General features: G+C 41.6%; 2 protein-coding genes across 6 annotated transcripts in view; both read right to left on the bottom strand.

The window, feature by feature from the left end:
* The window catches only part of LOC115134339 (C-Maf-inducing protein-like), a 34,205-nt gene extending 32,938 nt beyond the window's left edge, over positions 1 to 1,267 (bottom strand). Inside the window, 1 exon segment of the mRNA XM_029668181.2 lies at positions 403 to 1,267. Within this exon segment, the coding sequence (XP_029524041.2) occupies positions 403 to 723 (321 nt within the window). The 5' untranslated portion in view covers positions 724 to 1,267.
* A 1,754-nt stretch (positions 1,268 to 3,021) lies between these two features.
* LOC115134340 (gigaxonin-like) lies at positions 3,022 to 17,319 on the bottom strand. 5 transcript variants are annotated; one of them, XM_029668183.2, is made up of 13 exons: positions 17,072 to 17,319; positions 16,762 to 16,824; positions 16,484 to 16,681; positions 15,994 to 16,108; positions 15,394 to 15,744; positions 14,945 to 15,165; positions 14,432 to 14,553; positions 11,895 to 12,007; positions 10,481 to 10,630; positions 10,251 to 10,387; positions 6,706 to 6,840; positions 5,126 to 5,235; positions 3,022 to 4,997 (listed from the first exon to the last, which is right to left on the bottom strand). In XM_029668183.2, exons 3-13 carry the CDS (start codon positions 16,672 to 16,674, stop codon positions 4,816 to 4,818), a joined length of 1,827 nt encoding a protein of 608 aa, XP_029524043.1. In that variant the 5' UTR covers positions 16,675 to 16,681; positions 16,762 to 16,824; positions 17,072 to 17,319; the 3' UTR covers positions 3,022 to 4,815. The 5 variants fall into 5 exon arrangements, with proteins under 5 accessions (XP_029524043.1, XP_029524044.1, XP_029524042.1 ...); XM_029668184.2 differs by lacking the exon at positions 16,762 to 16,824; XM_029668182.2 differs by lacking the exon at positions 17,072 to 17,319 and having other exon boundaries at positions 16,762 to 17,052.
* Positions 17,320 to 17,827: the final 508 nt, after the last annotated feature.

The raw sequence follows: 17,827 nt of genomic DNA, 5'->3' as shown, positions 1-17,827 counted from the left end.
ACACGCTGGTGCTTGCCTATGTAGCACAACAGTAGGACAGCCATGTTTGATTAAACAAATAGTCCTAGAGATTATCAAATTGTATGTGAAAAACGTAGCCAGCTAGAATAAAAGTACAGCAAATAGGAGTCGTCCGAGGTTGCGTATAGGTGTAGCGTCTAAACTGTCACGGAGGAGGGAAATAAAGCAACAATGTTGTGATCACATTATCAGCTGAGCAAATGGAACGTAACAAAGGAAACGCTACATGTTCAACAAATATTGGCTACATTTTCTGCTGTTAGTGCCATTACAAGTCAGTCGTCGTGCTTAATCGATGATCCCAAGTGAAAACAATGTCACCCACCCCCCCAAAAAATAAATTTGGGCCTTTGGAAACAGTTAACTACAGTAGCAACTCACCGTCGCAGACGCCAGGCTGTTGTCTGTCAAGGTGAGGTGGTGCGGTTCCCATCTCCGTAAGAATTTTGAGGTTAGAATTTTGCTGAGGAAGGTCCGAGGGTGTTTGACCACACACACCTGGATGTCCCCTTCCTGTAGTAGTTTATATCGCATCCCGCTGCTGCAATGTTGCAGGGTTCTCTTGCACGGCCCGGCGCATAATTTATTATTATTCCCCTCCAACGGCGCAGACATCTCTCCAAGCAAAGGCTTGCTCTCCTCAGATTGATAGAATTGGTTATTATGTAGCTCGTTTCCCCCACCGCTGCTGTTAAAATCCATATTTATTTGGTCGCAAAAATTATCCTAGGAGGTAACAATGTATTACTTTTAGTAGTTAAAAAAATATATATATATAAAAGGAAAGCCGGCGGTGTGTAGATTGTAGGGCTTGAGAGCAAAACTACAGCGATGCGACCTCAATAGTTAAAATGGTGTTGCGGGCGGAAAACAGACACGGCGGAGACACTGACAGAAAAGCCATGAACGAATCTTTGGTGGGGGTATTTCACGACGGAGCAGTTATTGGGTAGGCAAATAATCCTTTATCCGTACAATGCCCACTACAACGTCGCGTTTTGCTCCCCCAACGATCTATTCAATATGTTTGGGCCATTGCCAGCCCCAGTTCAGCTAACATAATCCAGATTTAACTCATACTAATCACGTAGCTCTGATACAAAAGACCCAAATCCAAAAGGCGACGGTTTTTTGTCTTTAAATGTTCATTGGCAAGGTTCCCTTTTCGGTCTTCCTCTATCTTCGCAAAAGAACTTCGATAGAGCCACTTGGATTGGTCCTTTCTCGTTCATGTGATACCAAAGTGACGTCAATGGGGAGGCAAGCGGATGCGCTGTAAGTCTTTTAGCTCCACTGTCTGCTGTCTGTGCGATAGGAGGGCAGTTTCCTCAATACAAAAATGGAGGACGTACGACAAATGCTAATTATCTCTCGTCTAGCAGTGCCGTCTCCATTTTTGTTGAAGACGGCGTTTGACACAAATCTATCAGTCTATTCAATAAATGTTGCTGGGATCATGGGCCTTAAGAATCATGAGGAGACCTGATATGAAACTGAGGGCAACATATGCGAATATTTAATGTGAGGAAGTCGACCTATTTAATGAGTTGTCGGTACAGTTTAAATTGCAAACAGAAAAAGGCTTATTTTCCATTTTATTGCTAAATATTTTGCATTTTGATGCACACTAGGCTACAATAAGCATGAACCACAAACAGTTTCCCTTTAACTGTGACCTCAACGTTGGTACTTTGCAGAAATGATTGATAAGCATCCAAATGATCTGGTTGGGGAGTGCACAACACACCCCATTAAAACTGTTTCAGCAGTGGGTCAGAGACTACCAGTATCCATGTGTCCAGATTTCACCTAAGAAACAGTTGTTACAAACCCACTGAATATGACAGTCTATGTTGACAAGACTAGGGGCATGCTGAAGAGCATATTGAGTAGAATAAGTATTGTAGAGATAGTAACCATACACTACTGTCATGAGCAATTGTGCCTGTTCTCTAAATTAAAAGTCAGTCTTTATACAACATTTTCAAACTGTTCTATTTGTGGGGACTCAGTAGAAAGAGCTTGAGCCGTACTGTATCTCGGGCACTCATCATCTCATGGGTTACACTGTCGAAAACAAGCTCTTTAAGATCGCCTGACCACTGAGTTTGATGCTCCAACTGGGAGCTGAACACATTTCTCAGAAAGTTTTTCCATTCCAACCACTCCCATTACTTAACTTGACCACGACATTGCAGATGTGCCTCAGCCGCTCATGCCTGAATGTTAAGTAAAGCTGAAAGTGAAAGAAAAACTGTCATGATGCAGTTTTGAAATGTCAGATATGAGGAACTTTAACCCCATATGTAGTGTCTTTTAAAATGATCCACCACACTGAAATGCAACGATGAAAGCCAACAAACAAGCTCAACACCTTATGGAATAACAGAGGTTTCTTAATGTCTGTGGAATGAATTACTTTACAATCTGCATTATTATTTAAAAAAATATATTATGCTCAATGTAAATCTCAAACAGGTTTTGTCAATGCAGTGTAGTGCGCTGGTGGCTTTCTGATAGGCTTCCCTTCACATGCCACAAGTCTTTTCTAGTGGAAGTTCAGTGGGCAGTGCTCCCAGCTGAATCCCAGCCTAAATCCTGTGTCCAAACTGCAGCAGAAGCAGTAGTCTCTCAGGGCTCAGTTTAACATTAGCCACTTGGTGTTGAGTCACAAGACTATAGTTAAATTGAGAAAGTCATGAGAGCAGCTTGGTTAACTCCATCCTGATTATCTTCAGTAAACCTGTTGTGTTAATCCGATGCTTGCCCCTCATCTAAGACACACACAGTTACAAGTCAACAGTGTCACTGAATCTGTAACAGATTCTCTTGGTAAACTGTTTCCGAGAGATTAAAACAAACAATAACCCAAATATAATGGATTATTTGAGGAATACCTCTTCAGTTCCTCCTGAATCCTCTGAAACATAAAAACAAAACTCCAACACCCTGAATGCTACTTGATTTAAACCAGGGCTGAAGTCACACAGGAATAACTACTGAGTTGGCCAGTGTTGTTTAATCATCTTGTCAAACTGAAAACACTCATGATTGAGCTCTTTCCATGACACCTTCCTTGCTACCCCACAGAATTGAATACAAAAATACAAACAGATTTGAATTCATTGTCCTCTCACATCCCAACTTTGGTTAACAACCACTTGATGGTACTATTGCAGAATTCCTCGAAGAACAATGCATAAAGCGCATATCACAGTGTTCTGATAGTTACACAATGGGTGAATGTTTTGTGAAAGCACTGTTTGGACCACTAGAATGCAGATAGTGTCACTCTCACAGTTTACACTAAAGACTATGGAATGTTGAGTCTCTCAGCAATACACTAACATGCTGCAAGTATACAGTGTTGTGTAAATTGTGATACCTGTTCTTACATTTGTTCTTGGTGCTTTTCAGACGTGTCCTGAGCTCTGTTGGCTTCATAAAGGCGTGTGAATGCATTTTAAAAATATGTTTCTGTGAGTTCTGTAGCGTGTGAGAGACGAGTTTCCCTTCAAATGGGATGGACAGCAACAGCTGTAACTCACACAAAACAAATGGGGTTAACAGATGCCAAAAAAAAATCATCCACACTGACTGGAAAGCCAGTTCAAAAGTCATCAGCAAAATACATCCAGCAACTTAAGAGTGACACCAGTAACTCTAAATCCATTTCTGGCTCACACTGTGCCTAGAGTGCTTGGTTAAGGGGAAACCAATGAAAGGAAGGGGCTTAACTCAGCTTTACATTCACTAAACACGCACATCCCAAAGAGATTTCACTTAAGATACAGTAATGTTATATAAAACCTGTTACCATTTCAATACAAAGTATGCTCCAGCTTCTGGCATTACTCATTCAAAGCTGTCCATTTAAAAACAGTCCAAGTTAAGTTTGTGGGTAAAAACGACATTTTGCTTATTTTATAGGCTACAAGTCCCTTAGCTAAGGGAACAAGTAAAACCACATCTGTTCTTTTAGAAGTCTCCTCGTGTAGCTCTAGTTGTCATGATAAACCAGAAAAATTATTGCCACCAACCAAACCCACCACCGAGGACATCTTACTGATATCGATAAGTAGTCTATACTAAATAAATGTGAAGTTTGAAACTAAATAAGCCTGCTAATATGTGCGAATGCTAACAGAACAAGTGATAACTACTACTTTGAGTGTTGTACCTAAGCATAATGTAAAAAGTAACTCATGCACATTAATGTTATACATTTATCGTATCATTATCGTGACAATTCAGTCACAATATAATTATGGATTTGTCCATATTGCCCAAGTCTATTCAAAGGCCACGAATCCCTTAGCTACTATAAGGTAACAATGAAAATGGGATGTCTCGTTGTCATTCAGCGACTGATCTTTAACAACAACTAAAAATGCAGTGTTAGACATGGGTATAGATTTTCCTTAAAAATGACTACCTATGCTACAATGAATGACAGTACTATGGCATTCTTGCTTTTCTCCCCTTAAAAGTTGTGTTAAATTCTTTAAAACCCACCAAACAGCAGCAAGAACGTAGTAAACAAAAAGCAATGGGTAAATGGTCAGTAAAACCTATTTACAAATCATACCCATTGTTAAATTGCATATGAAATAACGCAATAATCCCTCTTCAAGCAAGTACACACACATAGAATAATACCCTGATGGAACCTAAGAAAGCCACCAAAATATGCAGATAAATACTCCAAACGTCCCCTTTGGGAAGTCCCTTCAACCTCCATTCTCATGTTCCATTGCTGTGAGTGTGGAGACAGAGCACCTAAATGAGCTCCATCTAGGAGGACGGGACCCTGAGTCTAAACAGGCCCTGCTTCAGCTGCAGACGGAACAGTTTGCAGTTAGCGATGCGCAGGGCTGCACAGCCAGTCTTGCACAGATCAGATGTCAGCATGGGCTTGGTGCGGTGCCACGTCCCCGAGCTGCGACGGAATTCTCTCACATAGTCATAGGTTGTACCTGCGCAGAGACACACAGACCTTTAGAGATCGATGTATACATTACACAGTGCACGCATACAGTAAGATGTATTTGCCAATGCTTGCCAAGTAGTGGTAATTTACGTCAGGAGTCTGCCTTTAACTCACCAGTGTCTAAGTCTCCCACTACATATATGCTGGCACCAATGGGGACAGCGCCATACACAAAAGAGGAACTGGTCTGAACACAGAGAGTCTGGTCATCAAGGTACATCCATCTGGACAGAGCGTGGTTGGGAAAATAAACACTTGAAAGATCTTTGATCAACTACAAATACAGTAAACAGAGACCACATACATACACCTTAGCCAAATACATTTAAACTCAGGTTCACAATTCCTGACATTTAATCATAGTAAAAATTCCCTGTCTTAGGTCAGTTAGGATCACCACTTTATTTTAAAATGTGAAATGTCAGAATAATAGTAAAGATAATGATTTATTTCAGCTTGTATTCCCAGTGGGTCAGAAGTTTACATACATTCAATTAGTATTTGGTAGCATTGCCTTTAAATTGTTTAACTTGGGTCAAATGTTTTGGGTAGCCTTCCACAAGCTTCCCACAATAAGTTGGGTGAATTTTTGCCCATTCCTCCTGACAGAGCTTGTGTAACTGAGTCAGGTTTGTAGGCCTCCTTGCTCGCACACGCTTTTTCAGTTCTGCCCACAAATTGTCTATCAGATTGAGGTCAGGGCTTTGGGATGGCCACTCCAATACCTAGACTTTGTTGGCCTTTTTGCCACAACTTTGGAAGTATACTTGGGGTCAATGTCCATTTGGAAGATCCATTTGCGACCAAGCTTCAACTTCCTGACTGAGGTCTTGAGACGCTGATTCAATATATCCACATTATTTTCCTGCCCCATGATGCCATATATTTTGTGAAGTACACCAGTCCCTCCTGCAGCAAAGCACCCCCACAACATGATGCTGCCACCCCTGTGCTTCACGGTTGGGATGTAGTTCTTCGGCTTGCAAGACTCCCCCCTTTTCCTCCAAACATAACAATGGTCATTATGGCCAAACAGTTCAATTTTTGTTTCATCAGACCAGAGGATATTTCGCCAAAAAGTACAATCTTTGTCTCCATGTGCAGTTGCAAACCGTAGTCTGGCTCTTTTATGGCGGTTCTATAGCAGTGGCTTCTTCATTGCCGAGCGGCCTTTCAGGTTATGACGATGAGACTTGTTTTACTGTGGATATAGATACCTTTGTACCCGTTTCCTCCAGCATCTTCACAAGGTCCTTTGCTGTTGTCCTGGGATTGATTTGCACTTTTCCCACCAAAGTACGTTCATCTCTAGGAGACAGAATTTTCTGGCATTTTCCACGCTGTTTAAAGGCATAGTCAACTTAGTGTATGTAAACTTCTGACCCACTGGAATTGTGATACAGTGAATTATAAGTGAAATAATCTGTCTGTAAACAATTGTTGGAAAAATTGTGTCTTGCACAAAGTAGATGTCCTAACCGACTTGCCAAAACTATAGTTCGTTAACAAGAAATTTGTGGAGTGGTTGAAAAATGAGTTTTAATGAATCCAACCTAAGTGTATGTAAAAACCACCAACTTCAACTGTACATACATCTTTAGGTAACAAGGATATACCCAGTCCAACACATTCTGGCTGAAGCATAAATTCAAATAAGGAAGTTCTTGATCAAAGTAACAAGCCCTATTATTGACCTTTTCATCTCATCATGGAAAAACTCAGACTTGCAGGTGGTCATGGTGCTGGATTCTGGGTTGTCTGAGTCACGGCTCCTCACGCCTCCAAACACATAGAGTTCCTGACCCACACCACATGCCACTGAGCCAAACCTGAAGGCAGAGACATTCACACCATAACATCAGGGGTCATTCAATGAGAACATATCAATAGCAACACCAACAGTAAACAAATCCTTCACAGGGGATTTCTTCATAAATGTTCCATCTAAATGTGGACAATAACGGTGTATTCTATTCGAAAGTCAAACCTGACACACACGTAAAGTATTAGTCCCATGTTTCATGAGCTGAAAAAAAACCGATGCAACATTTTTCCATACGCACAAAAGGCTTATTTCTCTCAAATTGTGCACAAATTTGTTTACCTCCCTGTTTTTGAGCATTTCTCCTTTGCCAAGATAATCCATCCACCTGACAGGTGTGGTATATCAAGAAGCTGAATAAACAGCATGATCATTACACAGGTGCAACTTGTGCTGGGGACAATAAAAGGCCACTCCAAAATGTGCCATTTTGTCACACCACACAATGCTACAATTGGTATGCCGACTGCAGGAATGTCCATCAGAGCTGTTGTCAGAGAATTTAATGTTTGTTTTTCTACCATAAGTCGTCGCCATCATTTCACAGAATTTGGCAGTACGGCCAACCGGTCTCACAACCGCAGGCCACGTGTATGGCGTCGTGACTGCGAGAGGTTTGTCTCATGGTGGCGGTGGGTTTATAGTATGGGCATGCATAAGCTACGGATAACGAACACAATTGCACAGAGAAACCATGATGATATTCTGAGGCCCATTGTCATCCCATTCATCCGCTGCCATCACCTCATGTTTCAGCATGATAATGCAGCCCCCATGTCACAAGGATCTGTACACAATTCCTGGAAGCTGAAAAAGTCCCTATTCTTCCATGGCCTGCATACTCAGACATGTCACCCATTGAGCATGTTTGGGATGCTCTGGATAAAAGTGTATGACCGTGGTCCAGTTCCCGCCATTAAAATATAATTTAATCCATTTTAGAATAAGGCTGTACCATAAATCCATCATGTCAAGTACTTTCGGTATGCACACACACACATTCAAAAGTTTGGGGTCACTTAGAAATGTGTTTTTTAATTTTTTTATTAGACTTCTTTTGTCCATAAAAATAACATCAAAATGATCAGAAATACAGTGTAGACATTGTTAATGTTGTAAATGACTATTGTAGCTGGAAACAGCTGATTAATGGAATATCTACATAGGCGTACAGAGGCTCATTATCAGCAACTAACACTCCAGTGTTCTAATGACACATTGTGTTAGCTAATCCAAATCATTTTAAAAGGCTAATTGATCTTTAGAAAACCCTTTTGCAATTATGTTAGCACAGCTGAAAACTGTTGTGCTGATTAAGGATGCAATAAACTGGCCTTCTTTAGACTAGTTGAGTATCTGGAGAATCAGCATTTCTGGGTTCGATTACAGGCTCAAAATGGCCAGAAACAAAGACCTTTCTTCTGAAACTCGTCAGTCTATTCTTGTTCTGAGAAATGAAGGCTATTCCACGTGAGAAATTGCCAAGAAACTGAAGAGCTCGTACAATGCTGTGTACTATTCCCTTCACAGAACAGCACAGTGTCTCTAACCAGAATAGAAAGAGGAGTGGGAGGCCCTGGTACACAACTGAGCAAGAGGACAAGTACATTAGTGTCTAGTTTGACAAACAGACACCTCACAAGTCAGCAACTGGCAGCTTCATTAAATAGTACCCAAAACACCAGTCTCAACGTCAACAGTGAAGAGGCGACTCCGGGATGCTGGCCTTCTAGGCAGAGCAGCAAAGAAAAGCCATATCTCAGACTGGCCAATAAAAAGGAAAGATTAAGATGGGCAAAAGACCACAGACACTGGACAGAGGAACTCTGCCTAGAAGGCCAGCATCCGGGAGTCTCCTCTTCATTGTTGACGTTGAGACTGGTGTTTTGCGGGTACTATTTAATGAAGCTGCAAGTTGAGGACTTGAGGCATTTCTAAGTGATCCCAAACGTTTAAACGTTAGTGAGTGTGTACACACACACACCTACTAATTCCAGGGTTTTTCTTTAGTCCAATTTATACATTGTAGAATAATAGTGAAGACATCAAAACTATGAAATAACATGTAGTAACCAAAGAAATGTTAAATCAAAGTATATTTTAGATTCTTCAAAGTAGCCACCCTTTGCCTTGAAGACAGCTTTGCACACTCTTAGCATTCTCTAAACCAGCTTCATGAGGTAGTCACCTGGAATACATTAATTAACAGGTGTTCCTTGTTCATTTGTGGAATTGCTTTCCTTCTTAATGCGTTTGAGCCAGTTGTGTTGTGACAAGGTAGCTGTGGTATACAGAAGATAGGGCTATTTGGTAAAAGATCAAGTCCATATTATGGCAAGAACAGCTCAAATAAGCAACGAGAAATGACAGCCCACCATTACTTTAAGACATGAAGGTCAGTCAACACAGAACATTACAAGAACTTTGAGCGTTTCTTCAAGTGCAGTCGCAAAAAACCCATCAATCGCTATGATGAAACCGCCGCTCATGAGAACCGCCACAGGAACGGAAGAGTCGGTTACCTCTGCTGCAGAGGTTAAGTTCATTGGAGTTACCAGCCTCAGAAATTGCAGCCCAAATAAATGCTTGAGTTCATGTAACAGACATCTCAACATCAACTGTTCAGAAGAGACTGCGTGAATCAGGCCTTCATGGTCAAATTGCTGCAAAGAAACCACTACTAAAGTACACCAATAAGAAGAGACTTTATTGGGCCAAGAAATATGAGCAATGGACATGAGACCGGTGGAATTCTATCCTTTGGTCTGATGAGTCCAAAGTTGAGATTTTTGGTTCCAACCGTTGTGTCTTTGTGAGATGCAGAGTAGGTGAACAGATGATCGCCGCATGTGTGGTTCTCACCATGAAGCATGGAGGTGGTGTAATGGTGTGGAGATGATTTGCTGGTGACACGGTCAGTGATTTATTTAGAATTCAAGGCACACTTAACCAGCATGGCTACCACAGCATTCTGCAGCTATACGCCATCCCATCTGGTTTGCGCTTAGTGGGACTATTATTTGTTTTTCAACAGAACAATGATCCAACACACCCCTCCAGGCTGTGTAAGGACTATTTGACAGAGAGTGATGGCATGCTGCATCAGATGACCTGGCCTCCACAATCACCCGACCTCAACCCAATTGAAATGTGTTGGATAGCAGAGTGAAGGAAAAGCATTCCAGGTGAAGCTGGTTGAGAGAATGGCAAGAGTATGCAAAGCTGTCGTCAAGACAAAGGGTGGCTACTTTGAAATCTCGCTAAGATATTTAGATTTAAAAAATAAATACAAAAATGTTACTACATGATACCATAGTTTGATGTAGAAAATAGTAAAAATGAAGAAAAACCTTGGCTAGGTGTGTCCAAACTTTTGACAGGAACTATTTTATTTTAACTACTGAGTTGATTCTGTACCTTCTCTCTTTCAAAGGGCAGATTGCAGTCCACTGCTTGGTCTTCGGATCATAGCATTCTACGGAGTCGTACAGCTTTCCATATGACCCACCACCCATGGCATAGATCTTCTTTTTCATGGTGGCATAGCAGCCAATCTGAGGAGAGATCGTTGGGCAAGTGGTGAGAGATTTGGAGAGGTTGCAATTTGTGAATGTGTTTATAGCAAGCTGGAAGTGCTCATGTCTCACCTTGCGGACCATTGTCATGCTGGTTTGGGTTGTCCAGGTGTTAAAGTGAGGGTCGAAAACCTCCACAGTCAGGAGCTCTATATCCTCATCCTCTCCTCCCAAAACATAGATCATCCCATCCAGCTCTGCAACACCAAAGTTCTGCCTCGCCTGACCAAACAAAGAGTAGAAGCCTTTAATAACAGTGGGCAATACTGTCCCCTGGTGGCATTACTCAGAACGATAACGCTTTAGAAGGATAGATAAGAACATAAAACATGGCTACCAGTGAGTAGCCTATACAAGTAAAAAGGACACATGGAACATTTGATGGATTAAATTACTTGGTTCAGTGAAAGACAGTTGGTCTATATAACCAATTGAAGTAACTTCAAAATGGCATCACTGGAAATGTCTATAAACAAGTGGGTTGAATGTTGCTACTGACAGGTTGGAAGGATTGCAAAGGGAAAAAAAGTTGCAGTTTCTATGTTGTGTGCAGTATTATACAACGGGTGTGTCCAATCCTGAATGCCAATTGGTTAAAACCGCATTCCAGAAGGTGTCAATTCCACAAGTTATCACCGGCTAAATCTATGACGTTAAAATTCCTATTTCCTCTGTTCCATCTGACTGCGCAATCCAGTCATCAGTCCAGCCAGGCAATTTATAAACTTGATCTCCACTATAAAAGCATCTAGATATTATCTCACATTTCTTTTATACTAACATTTAGTTTTCAACAGCGGAGATTTGTATAAACCTTGCCGCCTGCCTCTCCGACAATTGCAACATTGTTTCAATATTCAAGTTTGATCTCCAGCTATCTTATAGTAATGAACGTGTCGGGAGTCGGGATGAGCCAGACAGGCAGCGTTTCTCAGCCAGTCGAAATCATGAATCAGCTGGCATCATTCTTATGGATGTGTCCAAATAAATGTCACTAGAAAACAGCTTGCATAAATGCAAATGAAGGTACTATTGTTATTCTGGCTACACTGTTTGACGTGACTAAGTTAGCCATAGTTGGCTAGCTAGCAAGCAAGGGATAAGAACGTTGCCAGCCAGCATGGCAATGGAACATTTAGAAGGAACAACTGGGTTGCGTTCATAGATACAGAATAAAAAGACAGACGTGACCTAGTCGTTAAATGGCAAACGAACAACCAGCCGGCTTAGGTAGCAACCCTAGATTTGTGTCGGAACTATATCTTGTGGAAGGATGACATAGCATGAATAAAACCAACATATGAAAATATGTCAATCATTATATGAATATGTTGGTAACCCCATTGTAGAAAAAAGTGATAATGCCCTCAAAGCCGATGTTCGGGGGATATATTGGCATGGTTTGCCGGCCCTCGACAAAACACCACCCGTGCCAATATATCCTCCAAACACCGGTTTCAAGGGCATTATCAATTAAGTAGAATACCTGTTTCATGGAAGGAATTGGGGTCCAGGTGTTTGTGTCTGGGTCATATTTCTCCCCACTGCTCAGGACCATCTTAGCTTCATCCATACCACCCATCACAAAGAGGTAGCCCTCTGAGAGGACAAAGAAAGGTGTTAATTCATGGTTGATCCCTTACACTGGGTTGGGTTTGACTTACATGAGAATTGTGGGATCCATAATTATAAACTGCCATGAAGACTACACTGGTACAGTACCAGTCAAGACTGGACACACCTACTCTTTTTATTTTTACAATTTTCTACATTGTAGAATAGTGAAGACATCAACACTATGAAATAACACACAACATGTGAAGTATTAGTCCCATGGTTCATGAGCTGAAATAAAAGATCCCCAGAATTTCCCGGAAGCACAAAAGGCTAATTTCTCACATTTTGTGCACAAATGTATTCTACATCCCTGTTAATGAGCATTTCTCCATTGCCAAGATAATCCATCCACCTTGATAGGTGTGGCATATCAAGAAGCTGATTAAACAGCATGATCATTACACAGGTGCAACTTGTGCTGGGGACAATAAAAGGCCACATGAAATGTGCAGTTGTCACAACGCCACAGAGGTCTCACATTTTGAGGGAGTGTGCAATTGGCATGCCAACTGCAGGAATGTCCACCAGAGCTGTTGCCAGAGAATTTAATGTTTATTTCTCTATCATAAGCCACCTCCAACATAATTTTACAAAATTTGTCAGTACGTCCAACCGGCCTCACAACCACATGTATGGTGTTGTGAGTGCGAGAGGTTTTGTGATGGCAACATTGTGATTAGTGTCCCTTGGTGGCAGTAGGGTTATGGTATGGGCAGGCATAATCTACGGATAACGAACAATTGCATTTTATCGATGGCAATTTGAATGCACAAAGATACCTTGACGAGATCTTGAGACCAATTATCGCCCCATTCATCTGCCGCCATCACCTTATGCTTCAGCGTGATAAATGCACGGCCCCTTGCCGCAAGGATCTGTACACAGTTCTTGGAAGCTGAAAATGTCCTAGTTCTTCCATGGGCTGCATACTTACTAGATATGCCACCCATTGAGCAAGTTTGGGATGCTCTGAATCGACAGCTTGATCCAGTTCCCGCCAATAAAAATGTATCTAATACATTTTAGAAAAAAGCTGTAACATAATGTGGAAAAAGGGACCAAAATACTTTCCGAACACACTGTATATACTGTGTGTGTACAGCACCAGTCAAACAGTAGGACACCTACTCATTCCAGGGTTTTTTGTTATTTTTTATATTTTATACATTTTAGGATAATAGTGAAGACATCAAAACTATGAAATAACATATGGAATCATGTAGTAACCAAAGAAGTGTTAAACAAATCAAAATATATTTTGTGGATTATCTTTCCTTCTTAACGCATTTGAGCCAATCAGTTGTTGTGACAAGGTAGGGGGAGTATACAGAAGATATGGACTTGGTCTTTTAGCAAATAGCCCTATTATGGCAAGAACAGCTCAAATAAGCAACAAGAAACAGTCCATCATTACTTTAAGACATGAAGGTCATCCATACGGAACATAAGAACTTTGAACGGTTCTTCAAGTGTAGTTGCATAAAACATCAAGCACTGATGAAGAAACGGGCTCTCATGAGGACCGCAAAAGGAAAGGAAGATCCAGAGTTACCTCTGCTGCAGAGGATAAGTTCATTACAGAGTTACCAGCCTCAGAAAATAAATGCGTCAGAGTTCAAGTAACAAACATCTCAACATCAACTGTTCAGAGGAGACTGCATGAGTCAGGCCTTCTTGGTCGAATTACTGCATAGAAACCACTACTAAAGGACACCAATAATAAGAAGAGACTTGCTTAAGTCAAGAAACACGAGCAATGGACATTCAACAGGTGGAAATCTGTCCTTTGGTCTGATGAGTCCAAATTTGAGATTTTTGATTCCAACCGCTGTGTCTTTGTGAGACGTAGAGTAGGTGAACAGATCATCTCTGCATGTTTGGTTCCCAACCTGAAGCATGTTGGTGATTTATTTAGAATTCAAGGCACACTTAATCAGCATAGCTACCACAGCATTCTGCAGTGATACACCCTCTGATTAGCGCTTAGTAGGACAATCATTTGTTTTTCAACAGGACAATGACCCAACACACATCCAGGCTGTGTAAGGGCTATTTGACCAAGGAGCGTGATGGAGTGCTGCATCAGATGACCTGGCCTACACAATAACCCGACCTCAACTCAATTGAGATGGTTTGGGATGAAAAGTGAAGGAAAAGCAGCCAACAAGTGCTGAGCATGTGGGAACTCCTTCAAGCATTTCAGGTGAAGATGGTTGAGAGAATGCCAAGAGTGTGCAAAGCTGTCAAAGGCAAAGAGTGGCTACTATGGCTACTACTATGATTTGTTAAACACTTTTTTGGTTACTACATGATTGCATGTGTAATTTCATAGTTTGAATGAGTAAGTGTGTCCAAACTTTTGACTGGTACTGTAAAAATAAAACTAGGTCTGGATTCAATACCAACCTGCAGCCAGCACCCCATGCCCTATTCGGCCAATGCTCATTGGTTCCAGCTCGATCCACAGCTGACGGTTTGGATCATAGAGTGGACACATGCAGCGTGCCATGGCTGACGGCTTCCTCGTTCTAAACAGGAACCAGAGAACAGGAAGTCAAGTGAGTTATATCCTGTTGGTTTTATCTGACACACTGGCTCCCTCTCTAACATCATCCTCTCTCTGTGTCACCATAAAAATCTCTGTCACCTCAAATCTCTCAGTATATCAACCACACTATTCTTACAGCCCTTAATAAATTGTCATCTTGCTTGACATACATTTCAGTTCTCTGAATGTTTTGCAAGAACTTCCATTGCAAACTGTTTGTATAACAAGCATACGCACACAAAACCACAGCAGTCTGCAAAATGAGAATAAATGCGTTATGGCCACATTGTATGATTCATATACACATTCAACAGAATGTAGACATCTTATGCCTGGACATCCTCCCAGAGTAAGAGTCAGCAAATACTCACCCTCTCTCCTCCCCTCCTACAGTGACGATGCACTCCGAGTAGCCACGAGGTTTGAAGGCGGCTAGAAGAGCCTCACCCTGCAGTGCAGCACCCCCCAGTGGAGCGTTGCAGTACTCCCTGATCACCTCCCTCATCAAGGGCTCTCCCAATACCTGCTCCCTCAGGTAACCTTGGTCCAGGCCCTGGATCCACACTGATGACATCACCTCTTTCATGTGCACCTGGGGGAGGATCAGAAATAGGTTACTCGGGATGAGCTGAGAGGCCAATAGTAATGGATAGGCAAATAGTGTGCGAAAAACAGTCCTTCAAATGATGTAGTAGTCTCTGAACATAATTGTACTTGTAATTCTACTTTTGTAGCTATGGAATACTACACGGGTTGTTTTCTGACAGACAGAAACAAGGGCAGAACCCCCATACCCCTAGTAGTAAAACAAGGTCCTCACCCTCCGTTCCTCCAGGTCATGACCGAGCCAGCGCACCACAGCCTCCAGGACATGCTTCTCATTGCCCACGTTGAGCTTCTCCATGGACAGGATCTCACACAGCCGGTCTGGGGGTAACTCCCTGAACTCATCCGTGGCAGCCACATCACGGAAATGTGTCTGGAGGAAGTCTGTGGCAACATGGTGAACATGGTGCAGACAGTAATGTAGAGAGAAGAGCCGGATCCCAATGCAGTTCTCTGCAGCAATGCAGCTCTCTAGGAACTGGCAACACAGGGACTTCAAGTCTGTCAGAAGCAGCAGGTCAGCAGCCTGGACCATGTCCTGAATGGTGTCCTCACTCAGACTGATCTACAAACAGATAACAATGAGCAGGATGGAAGGAGTGTAAGATCAGGGTTGTTCAAGTAGGGAACATAAGATTCAAAAACTGTAAGCTACAAATAGGAATATGGATTCCCTCAAAAGAGTTAGGAAGTACAGGACAATATTGTTATAGGCAATTTAAAAGCCAGTAAAATAATCCCATTTATGTTCACATTATTCTAGTCCCATTTACACATTATTCTAGGCCCATTTACAGCATTGCACACTACTCACCTCCCCACTAAAGATGTAGTCCAGGATCTGCTTCATGATAGTGACAGAGATTCCCTGAAGCTCAATGGTGTACATGGATCCATCTTCCTTTGGAGGGTTGTAGTTCAGTTTTGTTCTATGGAATATGTCAGAATACGGTATGTGTCGCATTCTAGTATTTCTTCATTCCTTTTTTGTTTGGTTTTGGGTGTATTGTTAGGTATTACTGCACTGTTGGAGCTAGGAACATAAGCATTTCTCTACACCCGCGGTAAAGTCTGCAAAATATGTGTACTAAAACCAATACAAATGTGATCAGCATGACAGGTTAAAAAAACTGACAGTCTACCAGCATCGAGTGGGACACTGCGGGAGACGCCCTGTTGACAGCTGGAAACAATGTCACATCCCCAGCCGTATCAAAGTTATAATAACCATGGAATGGATTTAATCCATTGCAACAGTGCTGCTTTCGACAAAAAGGTAAAGCAAGACATAACTAACGGATTACCTGATGTATGGACTAGCCGCAGCCAAAATGTTTTTCTGGACTGGAATCTTTTCCCCGTCCAGTACTAACACTGCGTCTTGGAAGCATTGTTCTTGCCAAAAGGAGCGAAGGGCCTTGAGAAGTTTCTGAGAGTGTTGAGGGTCTGACACCACCGAACCTGCAACGCTAACCTCGGACTCAGTACTGGACATTTTGTTCCTACAGAGAAAAAACATGTCATTAGCACACCAGCCCGGCTTGCGAACTAGGAATAAAGCAATTTACCATGCCAGAGTTACCTTCAGGCAGAATTAGCCGACCGTAGGCTAGGCTAACGTCAGCATGCAAAATTAGCCAGCTGCCTATAAGAAATGATTGGACTGGATTTTGGGCTGAATATTAAGTGACATAGGGTAGTTAATCATCTAACGTTATACTTGGCAGGGTCAAACATTTCAATACAACCACACAGGCTCATGTGACATTCATAACCATAATAGTACGCTACTTTACCTAGCTCGCTATCTAACTAGATATAAACAAATAACAGGGAGCGTCCCAAATGGAATGACATAGTCATTGGCTTCGTCCCACTTCACTGTAGCCTACCTTGCATGGGCCACACTACACAAGTCAAAAGCAGAACGCAAGGTTAAAACAAACAAAAAAGATGAAGCGTTTAGCACACTTTTTCTATTTTACAAGCCAGGCTCCGTTAAAATACTTTTACATTCCTTCCCCTAGAACAATCACATATCTGAGATAAATATGGATACGTGGCAACATTGTTTTCCGCTTTCATACAGTTTAGTGTATGCACGAGGAAGAAAGGGTGGATACATCTTCAAAGTAATCGAACACAGCCCCCATTGTGCTGTATTTTGGCCCCACCCATGTTACGCCCACAAACTCTACGTGGAATACGTCATTCTCCCGCGACTAAAGTTTTTTGTTTTCTCTTTACTAGTTTACTATGTAGGCCCAAACCTGTCATAATTATATAAATCAATAAAATCGACAAATGAATGAGCAAGTAAATACAAAAATACTGACTAAAATGAACACACCTTCTCTACATATCTGTATGTATTTTATTATTTATCTAATTCAAACTTTAATTCATTTTTAGTCATTTCTGTATTTCTTACTCCAATATGATAATGAGGGGGTGTTAATAAAACATCTGTGTCAATCAAACATCTGTCGGTGGTATCTAACACTTGAAAAACTAAAAGGAGAGCCGCACACTCTAGGAGCTCAGATGCAATAATTTAATAACCTAATATCCAACGTTGACAGACAAGCGGTTTTCATCAGGGTATAAAACAGCATTGGTTGATCAATGTCACAGTGCCTAGCACAATT

The sequence above is a fragment of the Oncorhynchus nerka genome, linkage group LG9a (assembly GCF_034236695.1).
Source record: "Oncorhynchus nerka isolate Pitt River linkage group LG9a, Oner_Uvic_2.0, whole genome shotgun sequence".
NCBI classification, from domain to species: domain Eukaryota; kingdom Metazoa; phylum Chordata; class Actinopteri; order Salmoniformes; family Salmonidae; genus Oncorhynchus; species Oncorhynchus nerka.
The sequence above is the reverse complement of the archived record's forward strand: the minus strand, read 5'-3'. Positions and strand labels throughout refer to the sequence as shown.